Raw genomic sequence first — 15,735 nt, 5'->3', positions numbered from 1 at the left:
GCCCCACAACCCTCTGTTGTTGCCCGCAGTTCACTAATACTGTTGCTTCCACCGCCTTTGGCGGCGGAGCCAGCAGCCTGCGAATGGCTTCAAACGGTGGCTGAAACAGACCTCACGTGAGGAGGTCTCAACTCCCATTCAGGCGCACGTTATCTATAGCTAGATGAATTCAACAACGAGCATCAATCAACTAGTTACGAGTTCCCCAAGTCCCGTGATAATTATCACCCGAATAGAAGCCTTGCGCTTCCAACAAATACACTTAAGTAAAATTTCGCGACTTGTAATTCGCCTTTCAACGTACAATGACATGTGACATCCGAATATCACATTTTGTCAACAAAAAGAACGCGCTCTATTGCTGAGCAATTATATCCCCTTATATCGTGTGACACATTTTAACCGCTTACTTCATCGGGCCAAATTCCAGCGTACCTAACAGTTCCTCCAGGCTTCTTTTGGCGGGCCGCTTGCCGGCACGGTCATTCCTGTTTGACAGCCCAGCCAGTTTTAGCTAACATGACTAAAATACAGTGTCGCTATAATTCACACGAGCGAGGGGGCCTGTGCGTTGAAAAACTCCTGCTCTAGCTTTTCCATGATCGTATTGCACTGCCCCAGAGTGAATCCCAGTTGGTTCGCTAACCACAACGTGTCCGAGACGGATCGGATTCTTATCTCACATGAAGCGGGTCACAAGAGGCGTGTGCATGATGGCCGCGTAGAGTCCGCGTAATCGTTCCTGAGTCAAAAGAGAGCATAAGGATACAGTATCACCAATAGCAAGTAGCTCAGGGAAACTCGAGTACTTCTGATGGCTTGGTTACCCTCTAGGTAGTCTTCTCAGAAGTTGTCTTAGTCATATACCAACAAGTTGCCAGATTCTGCTCCATGCCCAACGAAAAGGTTGGTTTGTTCTCATTGAAGAGCTCAATCAAGCTTGAGGTGTTTGGGCGGAAGAGCGGCATTCGGTACTTGTCCGCGAGGCCATGAATGGGGTCCCTCACGAATGTCCCAAACATGTGCTGCAGGAACTTGGAAGCCTCTTTTGTCGTCGAGTTGGTATTTGCCGCCGGGTTGGTTTTCACCAAGTCATATGTTCCAAAGAGAACGCCAGTCTCAGCTACTCTGCGTCAGCAGGGCCGTTACACGTTGGTAAAGGATATGTGTATATATAATTCAATGTACCTGCGTGGTAAGCCCTCGCCCATGGATAGGGAGTCACTTCGGGGAAAACGCCCCTGTATGAATATCGCCACACCGGGACCTTGTGTTGAGCGCGGAATCTTGTCAAATTAGTTGGTAAATCGCACAAGGCTTGCGTGAATAAGGGGACATACCCAGCTTCGAGAGCCACGTTGCACTCAAAGACTTGCATAGTCAGCGTGTCGCTAAGCTCTCGGTCGACACCCTTTACTGGATCCCACTCAGGGATGGTTGAATCGGCCTCATTCAACATTGTGCCGATCAACGTGGGCTGCCCATGGCACATGTCAGTTTCCATTGACCCTGGTGGTTGAAGGGGGGGATTACAGATGCTGACTGTGGACATACTAGACGAGCGAATTTGCCTGCCTCTGAGCGTCGTCGGGCATCCTCTGGGGTGAACATGACAACATCATCCGCCATAGGCATTCCCCCGTGCGGTGACCCGATCTCGTTTAACGTCTTGTTTGAGATGGCGTGCTGTAGCTTATCAGCGTCAACCATTCGCATACATTCAAGCTCTTGTTTCCGGTCCTGGCTTGCGCAGCCGACAGCCTGAGCGACGCGCACAAACTCAAAGTCCTGGCCTTCTCGTTTCGTCCCAAGCTGCTCGACCGTGCCACTCTGGAGGATAAGCGCAGACACAATGGGATCCTGGGGATACGCATAAGTCATTGCATGTGCCGAGATAGCGCCGGCAGACTGCCCACCAAGAACCATTCGCTTCGGGTCGCCGCCAAAGGATGCGATGTTGTCGCGCAGCCACTCAAGGGCGAGGCGCTGGTCACGTACGCCCAGGTTCTGGGCCGTAAGGGCTGGTGAATTAGGAAAGCCGAAAATAGTAGTGCGATAACTACAGTTAATTAGACCGTATTCTTGGTGAGATATAGTAGCACAAATGGATAATAGATGGGAAGTCATACTTCCAGCTGACCATGATGATGTCCTTATTCTCAGCAACAAAGTCAGTCGGGTTATATAATGGGGCGCTGCCAGAGCCCATGCCGAAGCCGCCGCCGTAGGACCAGATAAAGACTGGCAGCTTCTTTCGCTCGCCCCGACGGCGCTTTGGGACGTAGATATTGAGGCTCAGGCAGTCCTCCGACTCTGGGACGCTGGGTGCAATGGGGCCACTGAAGATGCCCCTGTATGCGAACTGGTGGCACGCAAAACCAAAGCGGGTTGCGTTCATCGTCTCTCTATGTGAACGCTTGAGCGGTTGAGGCGGCTGGAATCGCAAGGGACCGACGGGAGGCTCTGCGTAAGGAATGCAATGCGTTGACACCGTTACGGACTTGGGTGCCGCGGATGGAACCTTGCTCTGTGGTGACAATAATGTCGTTGAAGGTAGCGCATACGGAGTGTGCACCTAGGGCAGCAGCAACATAGAGAATGATTTCGAGCTTCATAGCTGTAGATGTGGATGGATAGTGGTGGTGTAAACGAGCGATGTTGGCGTGTCCGTCTCGTCATGGATTTCAACACTGGGTCGAGGCTTATGTTTATATCTTCGTGATCTCGGTGATCTCGGTAACGGCATAGTAGGCATGCAGAGCTGGATACATACAGGTCGGTTTCTCATCGGGTTCCATCACCAGTTGATGTCATGGCAGGCTCATGACGACGAGCATTGGACATTGCATCTCCGATGCACCCGAGGCATGGCTCGTTTGCCTTGTTAGGAAAACGAGTCTGGTTGATGTCGATGATGGGACACCAACATCGACGCGGTCTAAGCCACAGCTCCAGAATGTCAGACAGCCGCTTTGACTTTGAACAAAAACGAAATACGGTTCAGAACTTAGGTTGAACAAACCAGGAAATGAGTTGGAGACCATTGCCATTTCCCCCAAAGACGCCCTGTCTCACCCTTGGGCCTTCAAGTCTGGTTGGACAAAACGTCAGGGCACAATCCAGACTCCCCACCAGGTCCAAGCGCTCAGTCCTATTAGGGTAAACGAGCATTGTTTTGGTGCCCATGATTACGACTTGTCCTGCGTGGAATGGCCGCGCAGCCCCGAGCGATATTAAGACGGCAAAGGAAAGCATTGACGGCAAGGCAATCGTGGGTGCTTGTTGTCGGATAAAACTGCCTTTGTTTATTGAACAAGCAGACTTGGAGTAATTGCCAGATGTCATAAAACCATAGTCATCAGGAGATGAGAGGCTGGCCAACCACCTGGAATTTTATCAGAAGGCTGGTAGTTATGCTTCTGAACTCAGATAAATGACGTGAATCCCTCTGCCAAGATTAGGACAACAAACAAGAACAACAATGGATTCATCATCAGTAATTACCTGTGCGCCACGATATTAAATCTGGCTCAGTATGACTCTCATAACGTGACACTTGTAGGACTTGTACAGATAATACGGTTTGGGCGACGCAGGGGAGTTGCAACTCGGCAAGCAGCTTTTCAGAACTAGCCCGTCTGGCGATTCGCTTCTAGGGTATCATATTATATTGAAACACTCAGCAGACTTGATACAAGAGGCGGCATAGCATCCAGAGACCTAGAGGAATTTGTCTGCTTCTTACCACAGAAGGCGTCTTGGTATGCTCGTCAGTTGCGCTTCACCCATGGCCATTTGAACCTGCCACAGTAGTTGGGCCGTACGGTTGAATCTAGTCTGTGCCACATCCCCCATCCTCGGCTATTTTTGAATCAGTGCACAGATATCTCCTCGGATCCACATACTGGCTCTAATAATTGCCCTCCTTGCCGTACAACAACTCGATGGCGATTACGGTACTGGGCTTCAGCCAGACATCGTACCTCTGCGTTGTGATTGCCTGCCCTCCCAGGTCGGTGCTCCTGAACGCGTTATATTGAGGTGTTGGCGTTATGTGAAGACACTTTGGGGCTGTATATGATTGGATGTCAGCTTCTATTGCTGAGGGAAGTTTATGGTTCTCTTCACACATGACAAATTACCCAAGGCTTCTTCTGACATGAAGTCTGTTTTCGGTTGGATAGGCAACAGTTCAGCGCATTAGCGAGTCGCTTACTATATTCCAAACTTCGCCAATATATAGTCATATTTCCTTTTGACGCCACGTATCCCATGCCTTCCGGCATCTTGACGTCGTTGTGCGGTGTGTCTAGAGTAAACAGAGATGGAGTTGGCCCCGAGATAATTCTTACTGGTGGACTTCTAACTGGTTAGGACCACCAGCAACCACTGCTTCAGCTTCTCCATTTGTGTTATAGGCGCCAGTTTCACAATTAATAGGCGCGTAATGAGAAAACACGTCAAGTAGCGTTCATTGTGACCAAATAGAGAGATAAGTTTATGCAGTGATTGACATTTCCTGCCTGACTCTACTTGGTTAGAATGCAGCCACTGGCTCTTTCAAGGAGAGTTAGTCTCAATAAGTCAGTACTGACCTAAAAATCCGTAAATTGAGGGCGACTATGGAAATGTAAAGATACAGGGAGGCAAACATCTCTCGCACAAGTATGACTGCCGGCACTGCGAGGGAGCCCGTGCCAATGCCGCTCCACGGCGTTCCCCGGAGCTTGAATTTATACGAGACGGAGTATGGGCTCTTGGCTTGGATGCCCCTGGGCCAGGAACGCTGGAACGTCTCCCTTACTGCGGCGATGTTTTCCGGCGGGAACTGCACGAAGCGGATCCCATCGCTCATATGCAGCGATACGGAGCCGAAGACATCAAACAGACGGGTGATTCAGCCCCGTCAAGGTCAATGTGTCGGTGCCTGCAACAAAACCACGATGGTGTTTAACTCCGACACATAGTACCTACGCCGTGGAAGGCAGGATGGGTGAGCTACTACTGTGACCCTGCCGATGTCGAAAAGGACGCCCAAGCAGACGAGTTGACCGTGCTTAGTCGCTCAAATCGCCAACGGACTTCCAGTGCACATTCCCGTCGATCGACCAGTGGCGTTGAAAGAGATCAACAGGTTCAAATTCTGGAGTCGAAGGTGCTCGACCTGACTGATATGGTAAGCAGCTTGAATAAAACAGTGAGCGTGCTGGCAGACATGTTCAAGGAGTTTACGAAAACTTTCGTATCCTTCACAGCTTCTTAGGAGTCTTCTTTCACACTACACTTGGTGCAAAGAAAGATCAACGCTAACGGTGGCTCGATCGCCTTTGTGGACGACTATACGGCTTGGGTGACTGGTACCGTTGCCGAGCTCCCATTAGCAACCTACTTCCTTAAATACAATGCCTCTTGTGCATTACTATCCGTCGCGGCCGCCTCCCAGATCTTACTCATACCTCTTCTCTTAGAGAAGGGGTTATCTTCCATCTCAGCCGCTACTAGAGCCTCAACCCGATGTTCTTCTGCCTTGCTCCAATCCAGATACGCCATCATCTCCTCCTTACTCCAATCTCTACAGCCTTTCAGCATCATACATTGCTTGCCCATCTGCTTCCAATCAACACACCACTTGTAGCTTACTTTATCGTACCGTTGAGGCAAACCTACTGCCTTCCGATATTGTTGGTTAGTTTTGATACTGCCCCGAGGCTACGCATTATACCAAGCTTGTCTTGCTTCGACATATCTCTGGTGAATGGCCCGCGGGTCGTCGTATCTAAGTTCTGGCGCTGCCATCGTCCCTGCCGCCACTGGCTGGTCTACCACTGTGTGGGCGACCACTATGCAGTCTGCAACTTCCTCAACTGTAGATGTCTGGCTTGCCGCCACGTGGTCAACCAGTCCATCTATTTCTTGGACTGCCCCTATCTGGCCCGTTTGTGTGTGGCCCGCCAGCTTGAACTGCTGTCGTTAGACCTGCCTCTATCTGGCCTACAGCTGCCTGAAATGAAAATGCCTCCGTGGCTGCTGGTGCCACTGTCGCAGCTGCTACCGTCTTGGTTATCTGTGCCGCCACTTCTGTGGCAGATCCTCTGGAAGAGCTCTTCATATCTCAAAGGACATGCCTTCGAAGTCATGATATGGCTTAATGTATGACATTTGCTGCACTTAGGCTGTGCCTTCGGCCGTACTACTGCTTGAATCACTTCAAATGCACTAGGCTCCCGCCTTGTGCTTGTCATTGGCCGATCGCGCCTCTGGTTAAACTGACTTGACACTGCTCTAGGCTCTAGCATTGGCTGTGGTTGAGATACATCACGCTTTAAGTACCAGTGGGGATGAAAGTGCTCTAGCAAGAGGGCTTGCCCTTCTTCCTCAAGCCTCTTTAGTGTATGAACACATGGCAGTCCATATGAGGGCGTAAAGATCCTAGTACAGGAAGCGTTGAGTGGCTTTGAAAGCAATTGCCGTTGTTCCAGTACTTTACGCAATGCCTTATGCGACACCCAGCCCCTTATTGCCTCAAATAATACCCCGGAGACGTCAAGTGGCATTGATACTTGCTGAGAAACCCGCATGTACTTCAGTTCCTTCAGCTGATTTGTTACGGCTGGTCTCATGGCCTGCCAGGTATCAAAGAGATCCAAGGTAGATATCTTGATATGTGCTTTGATCAATGAATGGATTCCTTCGGCCCTGGGAGATGAATTAGTCTCTCCATCTTCGATCATGCCACAAGCCACCTGCCTTGAGGTAGCCACATTGCCAAAGTGTAAGTGTCTATCGACCCATGCTCTGACGATTCTCTCCTTGAACGGGTCAAGCCAGGTTGTCCTGATATATCCACATGCTTCTGTATATTTTGCAGCATATTTTTGCTCAAATAATGTCAGACGCTCTTGGAATGTCGTTTCATTTGGGGAGGCTACAATTGAGTGCCAGGAAGCATAGAACTCATCCCATTTCTCCTGCTTGGCTCCCGTCGGCTAGAAAGTAGGGCCGGCAATGTTGTAATACTGCCTTGTTACCGTGCCAAGTGCAAAGCAGACCCTTGGATAGTGGAAACCAGGCTGCTGCAGCGTTGATCGCGGCCAAGCATCGGTCTGTCAAGACAACAAAGGGAAGTTCGCGCTGATAGAGGGACCTAAGATGCTGCAAAGCCCACGAGTAGTCCTCTTCTGCCTCTCCAGAGAGAAATGCAAAAGCAATACAGAAAGAGCGCTCACAAGCGTCAACGCCAACCATGTCAAGAAGTGGCATCTTGTGCTTGTTTGTCTTGTAGGTACAGTCTAGTAGTAGGATATCGGGATTGCATTGGAGGTAATTGATAGAGTCTGGATGGGCAAATAAGATTGCTGTAACCCGATTATCTGGATCTAACCGGACCCGACAGTAGAATCCTTCCTCACGCAATTGCTCGACTTGTGCTTGTATACTACTTTGGCCTTCTCGTAAATCTATCTCTTCTTGTTGCCGCAATCTGATTGTAGACATCTTGCTGAGTTGCGAGGGTACTGGAATTATTGTGGAGGTAGGTCCTAATTTCCCGAGGAGCAGTTTCAGAGGTTGTGAGGCTTGAGATAGCTTTAATATCGTTCTCGCTAAGCTGGCGATGTGCTGGGTGTACAGATGGGTCTTCGCTTGGCGGGTGGTTGTGTAGTGCATATTCCTGGCCTGGTCGATGGCTTAGGACCCAAGAGGTTCCATCTAGGGACTGTTTCGCTAGCAGTGAGAACTTGCAACCTGTCACGCGGCTACATGTACGGCGTTTTCGTTCGATTGACGTGCCTGGTGGAAGCTTATTTCGATCACATGCAAATACAACTTTAACCCGGTTATTTGGAGTCTTCGAAGATTTCCCTGTGGTGAATGCATAACCTCTAGGCTTTGCCCAGGCATTTATAGCCATAAGAAGCGATTCATGTGAGTCATATACGCCCTCTGGAGTTAGCTCAGCGAAAACGGTTCCCCAGTTTATCTTTGATGGCAACGACATTCTTTCTATTGCAGCTATGTCTTCTGGGACAGAGCGACTCTTCAATAGTCCTGACTGCAAACCCCTGGTGTCGAAGATGGGAGGGTCGCTGCAGATTTGGCCAGAAAGGCAGCAGAGACACGCCATAAAGAAACACCAACATCGCCAGCCCAGCCAGCCCAGCCAGCTACTGGCACAGATGCGACGGAGATTAAGTCGCATAATGCGCGGCAGGAAATTGAACGGGTACTGCTCTGCGCCGATAATTCCTATGCTGAGATTCTGGCAGTGAGCTCAAACCCAGCGGAGGAAGAACTCGTAACTGCTTGGAGACGACTTGGATGCATGTTGCACCCGCATTATTGCCTTCATAATGATTCCAAGGCGGTCTATAAGAGTAAGTGAAATAACTGTTAGCTATGAGCCTACCACTAACGTGCATGACAGAAGTCCGACGGGCGGCAGGGCAGATGGGCGTAGACCAAACATTCATCGATGAGGTCAATCTTTGGGACGGTAAAGAGGTCCTCACGGCCGACGATTCTGAACCTGATGACGATGACAACGATAAATACGCACAAGGCGATGTAACCATGGCAAAGACCGAAGTTCCCGAGCCTCCCGCTCGAGTGCAGGATATTTATCGAGAAGCGACACCTCTTCTTTACAAGCTTGGGGGGGATCCTAGTGATAAAGCCTTGCTTGACCAACTGAATGGCCTTAACCACAGAATTAGTGCCGGGAATATAGCTCACAATAACGATGCAACAGACGAGAGTGAGAAAATCCCAAAATATCAGTGGCTGATCCCAGTAAGCTTCTTCGGACCACATTACAAAATAGCACTGGACAGTTATTCTGTTCTTCTTAAGGATCCAAAGAACGAGGTTGCGAGAAAGAATTTGGTGACGGAGAAGGTCCTCATAGTATCTGTCAAGGCATTGCAATACAAGCCCGAGATTGTTCATGGCCGTCAGAGTATATGGGTGCTCTGGATGCGGAACCTCCTTATAGCCTTCCATGCACAGTCTGTGCATCACCTCTGCCTCCTCATACCTGCCCTGCTTTTCTAGTGCAACGCCGAGGTCATTGATGCTTATGAGTGTGGAAGTATGGTGAGGAGATCACCATGTGACGTACAAATACTGTCGAAGGCCGCTAGCCGAATCTCACAGAACGCACAACCAGATGGACCATGGGCATTTGCAGAGTATCGGAAGGATGGGAGGACCGGGAACTTCTTCGAGGGCAAGATGATATGTATTAATACAAAATGGCAAAACTTGTACGCGGCTCGATGTGAGGAGAATCCGTGATCCATCCAGGACGCCGTAGGGCGGGCATTATGCACATTCACCAGCCTAACGGCAGGCAACAAGCAAGTACCCGTCTTTCTTTCTATGCTCCGGGTGGGTGCTATATTGCACGGTGAGCTGTCTATAACGCGCAAGAGTTATGGGTGTGACATAGACAGATGGCAAGTTGGAGTTTGCAGCCAGAGGTGCGAGGCGTCACGGCCCTAATCGAAACGACGTAACACCCACATTTCGCAACCACTGTTTTGTGATACCAACTGTCCTGTACGGCAATTTGTTCAGCTGCTCCGACCATTGTGTTCTATCAGACAAGTGTGGATAGTCGTGGTAGGTATACCCGCCGCTCGCGCAAGGCCAACTCGGAGGCTCTTCAACGCTCTGCCAAGCAAAGAATCAAGGGAAGATCTAGGCCGTATATATTGCTGCCTGAACTATGCAGCACTTGGTAAACGAACAGCTTCCGTGCTGATATTACGTAGTTCAGGCGCCACGATACGGCAGAGCAATAATCGCCTAGATCTTATGTACTCTAGGGGCCATTTATGTAAATACCCTAAAGAACAGAAACTGTGCAACTAAATATCAGAGTTTAGTCCTATATTTCTATGCATGCACGTGGAAGCGAGTAGACACTAGTAGCGCCCGAGGTGAAACTTCTGTCAGTTACTGGGTGTTTTGCTACATCATCATCGTTCCCCCTTCAACCCTCGACAAAGTTATGAAAAAAATAAATTATAGCTCGGGATAAATTGCCGGAAATACCTTAGTTTCCACGATTGGAGAGGTCAAGCACCAAGACTCTCCCCGAGTTGCATCCAATAACGACGGTTGATTCTGATACAGCTGAGCAAGTAGGACGAAAATCCATTGGTAGCCAAAGGATGTTTTCTCCATTAAACGTCACCCAGGGTTTACCCAGGCTGATGCCATAGCCAGTGTGGCGCGCGAGGCCACCGACACGAGGTCCTGGAGTATCCGTAGAATTGAATCCTGAGGGCATGCCGAGTATAGTAAAAGCACCATTAGAAGTTAGTAAACGATTATTAGCTGGGTCAAATGACAAGATGCTCGCAGACAGTCCTATATCAATAGTCTGGGTGCACTCGCCCGTGTCCGCACGCCAGATCCGTATTGTGTTGTCGTCGGAGCTCGACGCCACGAGCTGCAAGTCGTGCGAGAAGGCTACCAACCACACCCTGCTAATGTGGCCCTCGAGCGTCCGTGTGCACTCGCCCGTGTCCGCGCACCAGATCCGTACCGTCTTATCGCAAGAGCCTAACGCTATGAGCTGCGAGTTGTGCGAGAAGGCTACCGAGTATACCAAGTCGCTGTGGCCCCAGAGCGTCCGTGTGCACTCGCCCGTGTCCGCACGCCAGATCCGTACCGTCTCGTCGTAAGAGCTCAATACCATGAGCTGCAAGTCGTGCGAGAAGGCCACTAAGGTCACCCCGTTGCTGTGGCCCTCGAGCGTCTGCGTGCACTCGCCCATGTCCGCGCGCCAGATCTGTATCGTCTGGTCGTTAGAGCTCGACGCCACGAGCTGCAAGTTATGCAAGAAGGCTGTCAAGAATACCAAGTCGCTGTGGCCCTTAAGCGTTCGCGTGCACTCGCTCGTGTCCGCACGCCAGATCCATATTGTCTTGTCGTCGGAGCTCGACGCCACAACCTGCAAGTCGTGCGAGAAGGCCACCAACCACACCCCGCCGCTGTGGCCCTCGAGCGTTCGTGTGCACTCGCCCGTGTCCGCGCGCCAGATCCGTATCGTCTTGTCGTAAGAGCTCAATGCCACAAGCTGCAAGTCGTGCGAGAAGGTTGTCGAGCACACCCAGCTGCTATGGCCCTTAAGCGTTCGCGTGCACTCGCCCGTGTCCGCGCGCCAGATCTGTATCGTCTGGTCGTAAGAGCTTAATGCCACAAGCTGCGAGTCGTGCGAGAAAGTTGTCGAGCACACCAGGCCGCTGTGGCCCTCGAGCGTCCGTGTGCACTCGCCCGTGTCCGCGCGCCAGATCCGTATCGTCTTATCGTAAGAGCTCAATGCTACGAGCTGCAAGTCGTGCGAGAAGGCCGTCAAGCTTACCAGGCCGCTATGGCCCTCGAGCGTCCGTGTGCACTCGCTCGTGTCCGCGCGCCAGATCTGTATCGTCTTGTCGTAAGAGCTCAATGCCACGAGCTGCAAGTCGTGCGAGAAGATTGTCGAGCACACCTAGCCGCTATGGCCCTCAAGCGTCCGTGTGCACTCGCCCGTGTCTACACGCCAGATTTGTACCGTATTATCGTAAGAGCTCGACGCCACGAGCTGCAAGTCGTGCGAGAAGGCTACCAAGGTCACCTAGACGCTATGGCCCTTAAGCGTTCGCGTGCACTCGCCCGTGTCCGCGCGCCAGATCTGTATCGTCTAGTCATTAGAGCTTAACGCCACAAGCTGCAAGTCATGCGAGAAGGCCACCAAGTTTACCACGTCGCTGTGGCCGTTAAGCGTTCGCGTGCACTCGCTTGTGTCCGCGCGCCAGATCCATATCGTCTGGTCGTTAGAGCTCGACGCCACGAGCTGCGAGTCGTGCGAGAAGGCTACCGAGTTTACCACGTCACTGTGACCCTCGAGCGTCTGCAGGCAAGCGTCCCAATCTTCCACAATTGGATTTGTCGTTATCCAACTAACATAGTTTTTAAATTTCTCTCGAATAATACTTTTGTCTGGAGCAAAGACGATCGCCGAGGAATAGAGCTGGAGGGGTGCCTGGCCTATTATAGAGCTACAGTTGAGGATAAAACGCTTGGCGTCGTGGAGAAATAGTGAGACTTTGGCGCCATTATGAAGCTAAATAAGTGGTCTTAGCATATACCTATGGGTGAGTTTATGAGTACATACATTGACCAAGCTCTGCAACTCCTCAACGAGCCCGATAGCATCGAATAGCCTCCCGATAAGACTCAATGCTTCAAGCCAGTAGAGAAAATAGTCTCCTAGAAATTGGAACGCTTGGTGCCCGTCGTGAAGCCTGATGCTACTGCTTTTTAAGTGGTGCACCCAGTATAGGCACGCATATTGACCTTCTGCTGGTAGATATCTATTGATTGCTTCACTGTTGACGTCCTTACGCAGCTTTCCAGGCATTTCTAGACCACAGATGTCTCTCTTCAGAGAACCGTTCATCAGAAGATCAAGACACCTAGTCACCAGCAATCCGTGGGACTCTTTTTCGTCAATCCAGAATGGGTCTGATTTGTGGTTTTCAGGATTTACAAGGTAGTCTCGGAATGACAGATGCAGTAGTCGTATCGGCGCGTCCTGGTCGGTAGGGATGCTGAGGACGGAGTGAAGCATCTCCAACCTCTCGTCAACAGTTATCTTCGGGATTTCAAGGAGGCACGCAAGAGCAGAGCTCGAGAGAGGGGTGCCAAGGATGGCAATTGAGCCGATAATATCTCGGAACTCGTCAACTGTCTCTTCTCTCACTGACTTGCTAAGAACGAGATGATACATCTCGTAAATCGTGCTTCTCTGTCCCCTGACCTGATGTTGAATGATCTGCTCCAGCCTTCCGTCCGGTCCACCCCCGCCGTATCTTTTATCTTCGATAAATCGACAAGACGTCGCCGCAAAGACGAAGAGCGGAATGGCCATCTTGACCAGCTTCTGGAGCTTTGTTTGTCCAGGCCAAGCTGAAGGAAGCTGGCAGGTTGTCTTACTGAAGTCGTCTCGTATTTTTGCTAGCTTATGGGCTAAGAACTTGGAAATATCATCTTCAATAATCAACTCTGGAACGTCTTGTAGAACCAGATCTTGGTACTGGCCGCTGATTGTGTTGAATTGGTAGCGAATTGGGAACTCCGGTCGACTTGTCACGAAGAACTTTACGCGGGCTGTTTTTAAGAGCTTCAGCTGCGGCAAGAGGCCAATAATGGTCTGAGCATCCTCCTCACAGTCACACTCATCAAGAGCATCAACCACAACTATCTTCGTCGTCGGCTCTAATCGGGCATCCTTCAGCGGGTGTAGAATAAGCTTCTTGAACTGCTCATGTATAGCCTTCTCAGCAATGGAGTGGTTAGTATCGATTGCATTTCGAACGCGCTCGGTTAAGCCCGGACAATTATGGACTAGTTGGGCGACGACGGTAGGAAAAAATCGTGCTCCTTTACCACGGTCCCCCTCACCCCTCTTGAAGAAGAAGCTGGCTCCGAGTGACCCTCTCTTGTCGAGATCATAGGCTACAGTGCGGGCTATGGTAGACTTCCCAGTGCCAGCCATGCCCTGGAGCCAGTATATGGATTTGCCGCATGGCTCATCGACCCATTTGTTGATCTGGCGGAGGAGATCGACTCTAGTGTCGGGATGGCACCGCGGCTCATGCTCGTTGTGATGGGAATCATACGCCGCGGCTTCAACGGGCTGCAGCCTAGCAAGGTTTATATCTTGTTGCACATGGCGAAGGCGTTCCGAGGTATCTTTTTGGATGGCCGTCATATCTTCATAAAATTAGTGGTAATTGGCGGCCTTGGCATTGACGGAAACTAACCCGAGAGAATGCCGCTGATTTTTGTTTCCTCCTGGACTCTCTTAGGGGGTATCTCAAGTAACAAGTCTTTCGCATAGGCAGCCGCTGTCATTGCTGCATAGCCCTGCCATTTCTTGTTCTTGTGCGAGTCTGAGTAGTCACATATACCCCGAATAACAAGGCAGGGAAAGCGGTTCATTAACCCCGCGGCCTCCATCTCAAAACATAAGACGTTCTTCTCCGCTGCCAGCTTGTCCCGGACCAAAGCGTCTTTCATTAACTGGTTTGCGGAGGCAATTAGACCATAGTGAATGGCCGGGTTGTCTTCGTCTTCGGCTCTTTCAGGTCGCAAAATAAGGTTCGACTGGTCATCACCACAAGCAGCCGCACAGGCTAATGTATCGTCTACAGGATGTACGAATCTGCTTTGATATAACCTGTCGTTGTTTTGGTCCGGCCGTTCGTAATTCTTCCGCAATCTTGGTCTAGTCTCCATAACCTTGTGGATAGCATCATTGAGCTGATGACCTTGCTCCTCATATTTGGCTTTGAGGCCGCTCATGGCCGCTCGCAAGAGTCTGGGAGGCTGATTGAGAAATCCTGTCATATGAAATTCCTGACCTTGGATGGATTTGCCAAAGTCATACTGCAACACGCCACCCTTTCCATCGCGAGGTGCACTGACGACAACATCGCCCAGACGAATGTCATGCTTTTCATTCGGCGCGCCACCGCCAATTCCGACCATCAGACCGAATCTGATATTTGGGAAGCTGTTCAGCATATCTCCCGCGACGCTTGCTGCTGCGGCTATTCCATATTCGCCGTCAGGCAACGTCGCGATGACCACATTGTGTTTTCCGACTTCGCCCAGTGTGTATATATTATCATCGTGAGGAGACACAGATTCGGCTTGGTCGTGTACCTTGTCGAGGAAAGCACGCGCGGCAACGTATTCGGTACTTATGGCGCATATCCAGCCAACCGTGTAGTCTTGGGGATTCGACATGTCCGATGGAAGGATGACCCAGGTGGACAATGGCTTCAGGATTCTGCTGTTGAAGTTTCTCGAGGCGACTGCTTGTGGGCACTGCGACAGGTCAAATTCGCTGGAACCTTGCAGCGCAACTCGTCCCTCCCATCACCGGTGACAAAGCTCAAGCGACCATGTAAACTTGACCATTGTTCAAACAAATGGAGAATTAGGCATCACTGCAGAGAAGTTCATCATCAGCCGCAGGCGCTTACTGGAGACCAACACACCATTCACCCAATGATATCGCTTTATTCCCAGTATCACGAGGCGACATGGTAGGCTCGTCACCAATCATACGAATCGCCCCAACCGCCCTTCATTATGCCGGAACTGAGCCGCCGAATGCGGCTCGGGATATACTCACACATGACCATGAGGACAAAATGCATAACCGCTTTACCAGCGACAGTGTCCCAGTACAGAGCCTATTGATGGGGGGACATGACGACGAACTGTCGAAGCACGACATAAAAGGGTTGGGGAAAGAATTGAGGTCAGCTGCTCTGGCACGCTAGAGGTCTGGGGACTTGTTAAGGACACCACCAGTTTTACTGTGCGCCCCACCTTACCTAAGCATCCACCACGGCTGCGCCACCTTTTCGCGGGACTAATATGCTTAGTAATATTCGCGGGATCCCGCGAGTTCTAAAGTCACGGGGCCCCGCGAGCCTAGACGCTGCCATCGATTGGATACCCTTATCATCAGGATCAGTCCGTCCGACACAAGGGAGAACTTTGGCTGTTGCTCAAGTTAGTGGTGGCTCGCAGTCTTTTAACGCTGTCAATTCTCTCAGGTTGCTAGGGCGCTGGATGCGAATGTTTACCATACCAAATCAAAGCTCGGTTCCAAAGGCATATACACAGTTTACGCCTGATGAGGATGGTAGCCGCATGATGCCCAGTTCGTAT

General features: G+C 50.7%; 2 protein-coding genes across 2 annotated transcripts; both read right to left on the bottom strand.

Moving 5' to 3' along the window:
• Positions 1-830: 830 nt before the first annotated feature.
• VFPPC_10530 (carboxylesterase family protein) lies at positions 831-2,398 on the bottom strand (the record flags this gene model as incomplete). The annotated part of the gene is made up of 5 exons (XM_022428714.1): positions 831-1,123; positions 1,189-1,286; positions 1,341-1,477; positions 1,555-2,059; positions 2,130-2,398. 5 exons carry the CDS (start codon positions 2,396-2,398, stop codon positions 831-833), a joined length of 1,302 nt encoding a protein of 433 aa, XP_022284023.1.
• A 7,656-nt stretch (positions 2,399-10,054) lies between these two features.
• On the bottom strand, positions 10,055-14,799 carry VFPPC_18280 (vegetative incompatibility protein HET-E-1; the record flags this gene model as incomplete). The annotated part of the gene is made up of 4 exons (XM_018288882.1): positions 10,055-11,461; positions 11,747-12,109; positions 12,161-13,761; positions 13,812-14,799. 4 exons carry the CDS (start codon positions 14,797-14,799, stop codon positions 10,055-10,057), a joined length of 4,359 nt encoding a protein of 1,452 aa, XP_018137496.1.
• Positions 14,800-15,735: the final 936 nt, after the last annotated feature.

Source organism: Pochonia chlamydosporia (genome assembly GCF_001653235.2).
Source record: "Pochonia chlamydosporia 170 chromosome Unknown PCv3seq00011, whole genome shotgun sequence".
NCBI lineage: Eukaryota > Fungi > Ascomycota > Sordariomycetes > Hypocreales > Clavicipitaceae > Pochonia > Pochonia chlamydosporia.
This window is presented reverse-complemented; position numbering and strand designations above follow the sequence as displayed.